The sequence below is a fragment of the Notolepis coatsorum genome, assembly GCF_963971535.1.
Source record: "Notolepis coatsorum genome assembly, chromosome: 16".
Classification (NCBI taxonomy): domain Eukaryota; kingdom Metazoa; phylum Chordata; class Actinopteri; order Aulopiformes; family Paralepididae; genus Notolepis; species Notolepis coatsorum.
This window is the reverse complement of record NC_140180.1, coordinates 63808197-63821977: the sequence shown is the minus strand read 5'-3', so window position 1 is coordinate 63821977 and position 13781 is coordinate 63808197. Positions and strand designations below refer to the sequence as shown.

The window sequence follows — 13781 nt, the reverse complement described above, 5'->3', positions numbered from 1 at the left end:
TGTGTTACATCATTACTTGCTCTTCATAGTAATGCATTACTCATACCTTTCCATAATAGTAGTATACACACGAACAAGCTATGACAAGCATAGATGATACATCTTGTTATAATAATGTTACACCAGTCTAATATTGCAGAAGATAAAAACTACTGAAGATGATCCAGATGATCTCAAAACAATGTCAATATATATAATTAATTCAGGAGTATCAATTGGGAAGTAAGATAGTCTATGAATTATTGAAAGGACATTTAAAAAAAGCTATGAGTGAATGATTTTGTTATTATTAAAACATAAGACGTAATGTTAATGTTTTTTTTTCATACAAGATACATTGTAGCAGGAGGCAGCTATAGAGGAAAGGTCATGGGGTCACCAAACTGTAGAAAATGTCCTTACAAAATATTGTGATTAAGACAAAATACGGCAATTTAACTTATGGTGTTATTTATCTCTGTTATTTACCAGGTATTGATTCCTGACAGTCCAATACATTCTCGACACTGATTTAAAAATCCCATTTGCAAATCCATCTCTGTTGAGAGCAACAGGTAGGCAAGTATTGGCCTACCTGGACACGTGTCACGGATGGCGCCCTGCAGTCGGCAAATCGCTGTCCACATTATCAACTACCCCGAGGTGAGTAGGGGAAAGTGACGAGAGAGAAAAACAAGAAAATCACAAAAAAAAAAGCCATGGAATCTGTGCGAATGCAGGTAGAGTTGGAAAAGTTTAATTTTTTTAGTTCAGTTAATTAACTGACATGAATGGTGCATCCGCTTTGTTTTCCAAAACCACTTAAGTTTGTGTAGCCATTTTCATCGATGGGCGAGGCCAGCCAATGTTTAGATTCTCGCAATTATGTAACAGTTACACCTTTGAGTGTTTTATCAGCTGTCCAGACTTGCGCACAAGATGTTTGTAAATAATCGTTTCATTTGTTTTCGCCTTTGCACAAAATAGAGAAATGTGTTTTATTTGCTGTGCATAGTAACTTTAGTTGCTCATTAGGCATAGCGGCGGTGCTTTGGTCATGCGTTTGTTTGGTGCGTTTGTTGCACACTTGTCCTATAGGTGCTGAATCCTGAGCGGCTGAAGTCCCTGCAAAAATGGCAGAAGGAGACTAATGTGAAATTGGTCCAAATCAACGGACAGCGAAAATATGGAGGACCACCTGAAGGTGAGGAGATCTGAATTCATGCCCCCTTACTTGCACGTGTGGCCAAGTACATCAGTTTGTGTCCTCTCATTAGTGACCAAGAGAATTCACCTGTGTAGGTGATCATAGTTAATCAAAGCCAATTGACATCAATACATACAAATATAATAGAATATAAGTACTTTATTGATCCCGAGGGGAATTCAGCCCTACATATCACTCACAATAAACATTTAGGTAGTCAAAAAAAAGAGAAAAAAATCACATAAGAATAAAAATAGTCATGGATATACATTCTAAAATACACAGCCAAAAATGTACAGTAATACGTTTATTTATATATGTAACGGATGGTATCGTGAAGCGCAGTCAAGAAGGCCTGGGGTGAGTAGCGGTGCTATGGGTTAAACTCACTCTCACATCCTCAAAAGACGGATAGACACGTTGCTTATATATATTTTTTTTTTTTTTCTTTAAGTCGACTTAAAGGTAAAAGTCACAAGTCAAAAAGTCCAGTAAGATGTGTCGGAGTATGTACTGTCATTTAAAACATACATTTAAAACACTAAACATGTGAACAGTATTTGGAATTCACACACACACTAGGCTATAATTGCTCCAGCCACACTAGTATATTTACAGTTAATTGATACAGCAGTAGAGTGAGGCCCCAGGTAGCGTCAATACTTCAGGCAACCAACTTGCGTTCAGCGTTTCTCTGATTGGCCACGACGCCCATGTGACCGCGGCAGAGCGGCAGTGCGGAAATAGGCTGCATTCTATTGCCATGCTCTGTAGGGCTGACCTTCGAATATTTTTTTGGCAATCGAAGCTTCGGGGCCGAGCTTCGATTTTAATTCGAAGCTTAGAATAATTTTTTTTTTTTTTTTATATATATTTTTTTTTCTTTTTTTTTTCTTATGTTGTGGGACTTGTACAGCACTTTGGTAAACTTTGTTGTTTTTAAATGTGCTCTATAAATAAAGTGGATTGGATTAATGAATTAAGTAGCCCCTTTCGTGACTGTGACGCAGCCAACACAGTGTGATTTAATTCAAGGTGGATCGCTGTTGTCGTTTGAACAACTTCAGATTTCATGGGAACTACCAATCCCCCAAATCAAGAATGTTTAAGATGAATGAAGTAAGATTTTGATTATTTGAAATATGGCCTGTGTAGACTAAACTATGCACAGAATTATGTCAGTCTACAAGGTCCGGATTCTACATGGTCCGGCAATGTAGACCTTGTAGACTCCACTACAGACCAATTATCAGTGAATGTACATGCATTTTTAAGAAGGGCTACTTCCACAAAAAAACAAAGAACTCACCAAAACATCTCAGTAGCACCTTATCTAAATGTTCTATTTCATATATGGAGATTCATATTTATTTATGTATTGCATGCATTTCTACATTTTATTTCCTATTTTGTTTATTCATCCCAGTATCTTTCTTTCTTATGTGTGGAATTCTACAAGGCATTTACATTCACATTTACATTTAGTCATTTAGCTGACGCTTTTATCCAAAGCGACTTACAAGTTCTGTACGACAGGTCATCAGGAAGGATACAACTCTATCAGCTGAGTAACAATATTCATCAAAGTGTTGCGTGTTACAGTGTAGGTTAGTTTATTAGGACAAGTGCATGACAGTAAGGTTAGTTAGGGTTAGATTTTTTTTATTTTATTTTTTAAATTTTATTTCAGATAATGGTTGAAGAAGTGCGTCTAGTCGACGGCGAAAGATTGGATGGGATTCGGCTGTCCTAACTGGGGTGGGTAGTTAATTCCACCATTGTGGGGCAAGGACTGAGAATAGGCGTGTAGGTGGTGTATATGTGTTTGAGGATGATATCCTTCAAACAGGCAATAGTGATGATATAATTTGGGCAGTGCTGAGCTGGGTTACTTTCCTCTAGTGTATTTGTCCCCCGGCCCCACCCAATGGCCCCATGCGCGCACACACACACACACACACACACACACACACACACACACACACACACACACACACACACACACACACACACACACACACACACACACACACACACACACACACAGGGGTGTAGCTCCAGATTCTGGGCCCCATGAAAGAATGTATTTGTAGGCCCCCAGTGAATGCGAGCGAGCGTAAGCGCGCGAGTGGAATTTTTTTTGGCCATTTTTTTATTGATGAAAACGCATAATATGGTTTTTACCTATACATTCGGATCAGCAGTTCAGCACCTGCACTGTTGGTGGGTGAGCCTAGTAAAGGATGTCGCATTGCGTTCATCTTCAATGAATGGACCAATGCAATAGTCTACCAAAGCCCCCCCTCTCTCTCTATATATCTCACACACACACACACACACACACACACACACACACACACTCTTCAGAAACAAACATAGTATCAATAAGAGCATCAATAATACACCTGAGTGATGTCTAGTAGATTTTTTTTTTTTTTTGTCCCCCCCCCCCCCCCCCCCCCCAGAGCTGGGCCCTTGGAATCATCCTAAGCTACCCCCACCCCAGCTACGCCCCTGCACACACACACACACACACACACACACCGAAGTAAAAATTAAAATAAAATAAAAAAGTTGAAAAAAGAAAATTGAAACAAATTTTTTTTTCTTTTTAAAGGGGAACTATCTTATAAATGGCCTTTTTGAGTGTTTAGCATTGTTTCCTAGCTATGTGAACTTATATTAATATGATCTATGTCTCAAAATTCTCATATTGGCGCATTCTTCCAATTCTCCTCTCACAATATTCACCCTCACTGAACTGAGTCATTTGAAAATGTGCGCGATTTGTGATGTCAGAGAGACACCGCTGCATGTTAATGGAGACGTGCAGAATGAGCTGAACACAGTTCTGCTGACCACTCCACACAGTCAGCTCAAAACGGCTCGAGATCTTGAGGTAGAAAAATGCTGTTTTTGAGGACTTGATTAGAAATACAAAACAATGAATAAAACAAATATATATATTACAGAGGTGTTCCATAGACTCACAGGAATTGTGTAAAAGTGCCCAAATAGTGAAAGAAATAGTAAAATAGTTCCCCTTTAAACTTCGATTTTTTTTTAATGTTCGAAGCTTGTGCCATCGAACGAAGCTTTGAAGTATTTAAGACAGCCCTAATGCTCTGCGACAAACTCTAACCTTAACCAACTCCGAAAGAATGCCTAAACTTAACCTTAACCAACTCCGAAAGAATGCCTAAACTTAACCCTAACCTTAACCAACTCCGAAAGAATGCCTAAACTTAACCGGCGAAAGAAATATTGCCATGCTCTAAGACAAACTCTAACCTTAACCAACTCCGAAAGAATGCCTAAACTTAACCCTAACCTTAACCAACTCCGAAAGAATGCCTAAACTTAACCGGCGAAAGGAAGACGTTTATATAGAGAGGCGATAAATTAATTAAACGTTAAAAAAAAAAAAAAAAAAAAAAAATTGAAGTGATTCGAACCAACTGGACCGCAGGCTCCACAGCCAGGCGGCGAACGAGTTGAGCTAACCGTCGATGTTAAAACAGGGGGGATTGTGTGCGGCAACCTGCGCGCCGCTGCCGCCTGCCGCTCCGCTCTGGCGCTGCCGTGGGGGCGTGGCTAGGCGCAAGTTGGTTGCCTGAAGTAATGAAGCCCCCAGGTAGTCACCAGCTATTAACAATAGTCAACCAGTAGGGGGCGCTCGGGTTACACCCAATCTGACTTTGTCTCTCCCGACTTTCTCTCCAGCAAGTTGCATCATCACAGCTGATCCGAGAAATAAAATACAAAAATACGTCCTCTACTTTAGTTAGCCTAATCAATACTATCAATGGATTCACATGAACAATAAATGGTAAGACTGTTGTATACAATATTGTTTGTGTAATTTATCTGTACATGCATATCAGCTCAACCTACCTGTGATTATAAAAGAGCAGCGATTGACTACTCTGCTGCTCTAATTATAATCACAAGCCCTTTTCACACAGGTTTTGCGTTTGCGGCATATACCACAATATCGATTGCCCCTCCCCATTCTCCCGGCTTTGGGTTGTCCATAATGAACCTAGCAAGAGAGTATAAGTTTGTGCATTCAGACAGAATGTTTTGATGCTGCATCCCAAGTCGGGTAGATGGAGACACAACGTGGATAGAATAGGCAGCGCGTTCTGAAATAGGTCTCCAAACTTGTCATTCATCTGTGGTTTTGTAGTGAATGAGGGGGGAGAAACAGCCCGGTTGCAAGGTTGTTAAATTGCTCTGTTCTCCGCTTGATATAATCAATTGTCCAATCGAACACATTTTGTTTGCTCATAAAATGCTTAAAATGTTAAATATATGAATTCTGTTTTTGTCCTATCCACTATCCGTTCACTAATGCAAGTTGCAAAAAAAACTCTACTTTAGTTAGCCTAATCAATACGATCAATGGATTCAATGTGAACAATAAATAGTAATACTGTTGAACACATTATGAGAGGAGCAGCCCTGATGAGCAATGGATTCGACTGATCAGCGAATACTTTTTGATGGCACCAGTTGACGTTGGCCCACAATCCAAAAAGTGGGGAGACTTTGGGATAATTACATTTTTGGGAAATGGAAATGTAGGGTTTGTGAATTATTTAATGATAATCTTGTATCTTCGTTCGATCTACATGTATATGGTTATATGATCTGGATGCTTTCAGAGTTTTGATAGTTATATCCGCTTAATATTACGTGATTTATAATATTTGGTCATCTAAAAACCAAGTACAGGGGTGCCAGGGTGGCGCACCACGTAACACACTGCAGTGCAACACGGCCATCCCGGGTTCGACTCCCGGACCCGGCGACCTTTGCCGCATGTCCTCCCCCCATATCTTCTCCCATCCTTCCTCTCTGCCAGGCTTGTCCAATAAACCAATAAAAAAATCTACCAAAAAAATTATCTTAAAAAAACAAGTACAAATCATGAGATAATTCTGAAATAGAAAACATTCATGAAAATATATTCTCGAGTTGTTATAGATTAGAGCTGCCGCGGTATTGATGTTTTCCTTACCGCACACATTTGCAATATATTTCCTACCGCCGCGGTATTAAACAAAAAAAAAAAAAGTTTGAATGCATTTTTTTTGTAGTCTACTCTTTATATAGCATATAGCCTGCCTCTAGTCTAAATGTCTATCTTTAGAGGATGACTTTGCAGCATGAATATTGTTTGGGATTCGGCATGCACGCATTCGTTATTAAAAGTGAAACACGGATTCGAAGTCTCCCCTCGGTGTCGCGCCCGCCGGTTACCCCCCCGACCCTTTCTTCTTATTATTATAACGTTACTACTTATGATTACAAAGGCATTCGATTTGTGGCATTAACGTTAGTATAGTTACACGTTCGTATTTACCGGACCACATAGCAAGGCAAGCGTTACTCAATTAATATCTAAGTTCCTTTCTTTGCTCAGAGCGTGCCGAGTTGTACCCATTCTGCGGTCTGTTAATAAAGTTTTCAATCAGACAAGTGTATAGAACGAAGAGCTTTTATTATAACATTTCGTTGCAGTAAAATCATTATGCCTCGTTCCCTGAGGAGCGACGGCGTCGGTAATCCACTCGGGTCTCCGGTGGGAGCTAACGTACTATTAGCAGTGTTGTGATGGCTGAGATTCAGGAAGTAAACGCACTGCAAAATGCTCCAAGCATGTGACGCGTATCTCTTCTGACCAATCAGTGGTCTGCAGTGTTTCATGTGACTTTTCTGGTACCCAATAGGGTCGCTTGGAATCTCGACAGAGAAGTAGGGTATATCTGCAGAGCCGCAAGCCCAACGAGAGCGTAATAATAATAATAATATAATAAAAAACAGCGGTGATGCCGGTATTCAGCCCAACGCTGCGGTGGGCATGATGTAACAGCGATACCGCGGTAATACCGATACCGCGGCAGCTCTATTATAGATCACAAACTGCTGATTTGTTAAGAGTTCTATAGTAGTGGTCTCAGTTCTGAAACTGAAAATGTATAAAATAGCAGCCTCAGACTTTATACCCGATGACGACAAGTTTGAGTTTTAGCACTCAAGGTTTTGTATTTGGGAGAGAGTTGTTCATGTTCACTAATATGTTTGTACTGTCTTAGACCAAAGGAATAACATTGTATGGATTCTTCCCTTCTAGAGAGGCAGAGGCCTTGATAATAGCATAGTTCAAGACTAGATAGACTTGACAGTCAGGGTGGAAGTTTTACTTAAAGGGTCACTATGTAGGACCCTATACTATGAAATCCGTTTTGATCTTTTCCTGTTTTCGTATTTCTCGTATTTCATATTTTTTCCTTTGGATTTAACCTTCAAAAATATATACAAAGTTATGTTTTTAACTAACTTTAATAACAGTACATCTGCAAACAGTGCCAAAGCAGTTCAATGTTTAGTGCCAGTTCAGTTATGAGTATTATTTTTGTAAAATGTCATTTATTTCAAAGAGATCCTTTTAAAGGTGCAGGCTGACATCACCATTGTGATACATGATGGTTAGGCGCTTTGTGTTTTCCTCAGTGAGGGATTCTTTTTTGTCGGTCAGCAGCGCGTTGTACTTGCTGAAGCTTCTCTCTGTCTAATTTCATTAAAGTTTAAATATCAACATTATCTGGCCATCCTCATCCAAATACTATCAAACTCCTCTGACCTCATCCTCTGACTCACAGAAAGTGAGAATGGCTTATATCAGACTTAACTATTTTAGTTTTTATAGTGTAACGATTGGCTACGAGAGGGAGAGAGAGAGAGAGAGAGAGAGACTCCCCGTTATGCGCAGTTTGCCTTTCTGACTTGTATCTGAGATTCAGATACAATTTATTTAACACAAACGGTTCCAAATATATTGATGTTTCTCAGCATATTTTCACACTGCCAACAAAGTAGCCTACTTGGTCTGTTGTCTCTGAATGGATTTGGTAGCTGTCATTTCTGCGTGTCCGTGGACCGTGCCGTGTCACTGTTTTAAAGTCGTAGTGAAGATTGATTGATATGAAAACCAATTTATGTATAAAAAAAAAGCTAATTCCACACCATTCTGCGATAATTCTGAATAATTCAGTTAATATCTAAATTCCGTGAAATCCTCCACGATTCTGCGATCTTGGATTCCATAGGACCCTAACTATGTATTTTGGGGGAGGCAGACATTTGTTTGCAGAGCCTATGATTAGTTTTCAAAACATTTACTATACATGTAATTATTGTATCTTGGTCTTCATATATCAAAGCAAAATCATTTTGAGGTACGTTGAACCAAATCTAAGACTAGTAGTAACAACAACAACAATTCAAGCTTCTAACTCCAGGGACCCAGTTCTTTGTTCAGTTATGAAAAAATAACAATTATTTAATTTCTTTGAGTTTCAAATTACTCTATTGAAGGTCTTGCTATTCCTTTCACTATTTGGGCTATGTTACACAATTCCTGTGAGTCTATGGATTTTTTTTTAAATGCATTGTTTTGTATTTCTAATCAAGTACTATAAAGCAGCATTTTTTCACTTCAAGATTTCAAGCTGTTTTGGGCTGGGCTCCGCCCATACGTGCTTTGAGTGACAGTCACCTGGCAGACAGAGAGAGACATAGAGAGATTGAGGGGGATACTAATTAATTTCGCCGCATGGGGGCATAATCCCACGGGACAATGCATTGGTAACTTGTTTCAAATTACAATATATATCCCTGTGAATATTATTGCACGGATTGGAATACGGGCATGCGCAATGATATTTTGCAGCAGGTTGACAGTGATATGTGAGTGCTCCCAACTGCGTGTGTGTTTCCTCGAGAGAAGCTCCTGCCCTGCGCACGCGGTCGGGAGTGTGTGTGGGGTGCTCCTGTCCCTCTCTGTCTCTCCCTCTCTCTCTCTCTCCCTCTCTCTCTCACTCGTTCTCTGCCTCTCTGTCGGCACCCGCGCCACGTCAACCCGTTTGAGGAAGTGTCGGTATTTCCACTCGCTCTGTTGTTGAGCGAATAGTTGCACTACAACCATAGAGGGGGCGTTAGTTATGCAGATCAGCTCCTTGCTACGTAGGATAGCGAGTCAAATCAGAATGGCTTAGTTCACTGGGGGAGGATATTGTCTCAACTGAATTGGAGCAATCCGCCAAAATGTGAATTAGAGACACAGACCCCATTGATACAAACCCCCATTGCTAGAAAACGATGCTAAACACTGGAAAAGGCAACAATTTATAAGACAGGGGACCTTTAAGGACAGATTTAGCTTCTGCTGACCCATTTCCAGGGGGCATTGTGTGAAATTCGGTGGCAATTATCTTGCATTCATAAAATAAACTAATATTGATATTGTTACAAGATGTGCTTGCTTTCAACTATCAATGAAAGTGATTATCTTGTTGTGATCTTAATGTGAACCTGTAGCTCTCAAATGACACGTCATAGTGTAACTCCTATATTTCCTTCTGCTCTCCTGCCTCTGACCTAGAACCAATTTATCTACCTGCCGCCAACCTCCTCCTGCCTCCTATCCCTGCAGACTGGGTGGGCCCTCCCCCTCCCCCAGGAGACGGCTGCGAGGTGTTCATCAGTCAAATCCCGCGGGATGCCTATGAGGACGTCCTAATCCCTCTGTTCAGCTCCGTGGGACCACTCTGGGAGTTCCGACTCATGATGAATTTCAGCGGGCAGAACCGTGGCTTTGCCTACGCCAAGTATGGCTGTCCGTCCCTGGCCGCTGCCGCCATGCGCCAGTTGCACGGCCACATGCTGGAGCCGGGGGTTCGTCTGAACGTTCGCCGCAGCACAGAGAAACGGCAGCTGTGCCTGGGGAAGCTGCCACACAGCACCAACCAAAAGATGCTGCTACAGGTAGGGTTGTCTTATGGTCCAATAACCCCTCCCCCTGATTTAGTTCTATATATAGAAATAAACCCCATTTAGTTCATTTTCGCATATCACATTCATCAAATAAAAAAATGTATTTATAAAATACTAAGCGTGTTATCAATACTTGTAAACTGAAAGTGTCTGCGCGGAAAGCAGATCTATTTTATAGGTCTGTGCAGTAGAATCGCTGTACAGAGTAGCTTCAAATAAAAGAAAATGCACTTTGAGAATAGATTTAACTTTGCATGAAGGAGAGAAAGAAGGCTCTAGAGATGACGCAACAGTTTGGAAAGATGGCAAAGGATTTGGCAATATTTCGGATTTAAAGGGCTCATATTTTGAATTGAAACAATTCCTGAGTCTATGGAACACATCTGTACGTTTTTTTTCCAATACAATTCATTTTTTAATCAACTACTTTGGTGCACCACTTTCTGCCTTTGCAAAGTCCAAGCTGTTTTTGGCTGGGCTCCGCCCATACTCACAATGCGCTTTGAGTGACCCACCTGCACTGGCAGATACCTTTGGGGGGAGACAGAGGGAGAGACAGAGGGAGAGACAGAGGGAGAGAGAAGAGGCTCATACGCGCGAGGCGGCAATTGTGTGTGTGTGTGTGTGTGTGTGTGTGTGTGTGTGTGTGTGCGCGCGTCTCTGTGTTTTCATGTGTCTGTGTGTGTGCTGACGCATGGTTCTGTGGGACAAATTAATTTCACCGCGCGGGGGGGGGGGGGGGGGGGGGGGGGGGGGTCATAATCCCACGGGACAATGCATTGGTAACTTGTTTCAAATGACAATGTATACCCCCATGAATATTATTGCACGGATCGGAATACGGCTGCGCGCGTGGGAGCATGCGCTACTGCGCTATGATATTTTGCAACACGTTGACAGTGATACAGCGAGTGCTGATACGAGAGAGAGAGAGAGAGAGAGAGAGCCCCCCCCCCCCCGAGTCCCATTCCCTCCCACCCGTTTTATCTAGTTATCTGTGTGTGATTCACTGTGTGTGAACAGCTGAAGGTCTCTGTTGTCGAAACCTCTTCCTCATTATTTCCACTCTCTGCTCATATAAACGTATCACAGTTGATTGTGGGCGGGCGGTGGCAGATCAGAATTTTTACACGTCACAGATAAACATAAATTCAGAATGGCTTGGTTTAGTGGGGGAGGTTTTTGTCTCAGCTGAACTGGAGGAATGTGACTGAAAGAATTTCACATCTAGTCAGTGTTGGTACAACCCCACATTGCTAGAAAAACAATGCAAACTACTGGAAAAGGCCATTTATAAGATAGTTCCGCTCAGTGTGCGAACCATACGACGATTTTCGGGGGGGGGGGGCACAAAAAAAAACTCGGAGCGTGTTTTTATAGTCACATATTTGTCATGTGTAGGTGGGTTTTCCAGCAAACTCACCACTCTCGCTGCCGTTGAGTTCGTAAGGGCTGCTACCACATAGTGGTACTTGGTGGCATCCGCGGTAATATCCCTGATCCCTGAGAGCGAATTGGGCTTCGGCTTGCGCAAACCAAGCGTTGGCACTCTGCGCAGCTTGAGTGAAACTGCGTTCAAAGTTCTGTTATCTGCGTTCTGTTGTTCAGTTGACATGTTCGATATAATCTCCGAAATACGTCCAAGATCACGTCAGGAATGCAGTAATGATAGCGTAGACGGAGTCGTGTTCCGATGCAAAAACACTAGTTTATTACGCACGCTACTGTCGCACAAACAACACTTCCATTCAACTTTCACTCGTCTGTCTCTCTTTAACTACATCATCCCTTGTTAACACTTCCAGTGCCACTGGTTAACATGGTAAAACGTGGTTGAATGCCACCACCCACTTCAATGATAGCGTTGTGAACGCATAATCTCCGTCTTAAATTATGGCTATGTGTCTAATCTGCCCGTCGCTTATCAATGACTTGTTTGCAGTCAACATTGTCGAAACGGATAGTTTTTTAATCGCTTCATTTCCGTTTTATAGCATTTTGAAAAGCCCTAGTTTTCAAGGGAAATATAAAGATTCCGTGATAATCGGCATTTACTGGAATATTCTGGCATACACAAACGTAATTTGTCTGCCTATTTATGAATCGTTTTCAAATAAACGCTAGATTATCGATAGTATATGTGTACTTATGCACGCTATAGAAGCGGGCTGAAATATCGATTCTCTCATTTCCTGATCAGCAATCACAGCCACACACACGCATAGGGCAAACGCTGATATCTCTGTGAAAACAGGTCTGATTATCCTAAGACTGGTAAAATAAATTCCTTACCTCAGATCAGATGTTATCCAAAAAGATTATTCCAATTCCTGATCGCCATTCCAAATATCGATCGCATTTATTGATTCAGTGTTGGGTACTGTAAATACATAATCCACGTGTTTTCCGGGCCGGCAATCACAATGGATTCTTCAGTTGGCTTGACGGAAAAGTAAGATGAGTCTAAAGTAATGGGGTGCAGTTACACAGGGAGAGACGATAGGGGACGGTATCTTCCCAATTGAGCTCAGAGAGAGTCTGCAACACTAACCTGAGGCTCGATTGATGAATAAAGAAAAAATACGACAAACAAACGCTATATAGCGTTGGCGGCACTCAACGGTCTGCATGAACTAACGACAACGCGTGGCTGGCACTCAAAGTGTTAAGGGTCATGGAAGATGTAGTAAACACCACAAAAGGCTAGAATGCCGTGAATTATGTCCCAGTAGCCACTACACGCAAATCATTAATCATACATCAAAATAGCCTAATTTTATTATTATACATGATGATGACGATACAGAAAATTACAGAAAAATTAGAAATGCATGGCAAAAATAGCAGTTATTGTCAGTATTTTAGAGACCCCCCAAAAATTCACAAATCATGTTTTCAGGGGAGCTGATGTCTGAGCTAGGGGAGCTGATGGCTCACCCAGCTTACCCATGGTTTGCACCCTGGTTCCGCTTTAAACCCTGCAGCAGCTCAACTGGAGGAGCTCAGAGGACCAGTCCAGATTGATCTATCATTGAACGGATAGGAAATTGATGGAAGGTAGGCATGCCGCGATAATCAATAAATCAATTTAGCGTGCGATAATTAAAATGAATGCAATGATTTTGATGGCCGCGATTAATTGCTATTTGCGCGTTTGTTTTAATGAGGTGGAACCAGAACCTCTTCAGTCTCCGTGTGGGGAGGCGGGGCCGCTGGCATTACTACAGAGGTTGGCGGTGATGTTGCAGGCACGAGAGCAAAGCTCGCATCACATCACAGCGTGGCAATATTCACGATGGCCGCTGGCGTACAGCATGAGAGCTCCAGTATAGCTATGTCCGTGAGGGCTTGGAGCAAGCCAGAGTAAAACACAGTTTCAATCAATCAATAACAACATTAACCAGACTCTCGTTGTGTCTATTCTGCTAACGTTACCTCTCGTGTCTATTCTGCTAACGTTAACATTACCTCTCATTGTGTCTATTCTACAAGCTTTAACGTTAGCACCTAAGCTAACAAGCTTTAACGTGACCTAATTTGTGTCGCGTCAATCTGGTCCACAGACACGTTCAAACTTTGAAAAAAGTTTCAGTCAAGCGACCTGCCCACAAGCTACTGCATCAAAGTTACTTATGATTAACAAAGGCATTCGTTTTGTGGCATTAACGTTATATCGTTACACGTTCAATAACATCAGCATATTTATCCGAACATAGCAAGCATTACTCATTCATATCTCTCACTTCCTTCCTTT

General features: G+C 41.5%; 1 protein-coding gene across 1 annotated transcript in view; it reads left to right on the top strand.

Annotated features, from left to right (window-relative positions):
- Nucleotides 1–591: 591 nt before the first annotated feature.
- The window catches only part of dnd1 (DND microRNA-mediated repression inhibitor 1), a gene marked incomplete at both ends in the record, with an annotated part of 82160 nt that continues 68970 nt past the window's right edge, over nt 592–13781 (top strand). Inside the window, 3 exons of the mRNA XM_084332055.1 lie at nt 592–642; nt 1078–1183; nt 9687–10018. Coding sequence (XP_084188181.1) covers nt 592–642; nt 1078–1183; nt 9687–10018 — 489 coding nt within the window. The remainder of the gene's footprint in view (nt 643–1077; nt 1184–9686; nt 10019–13781) is intronic.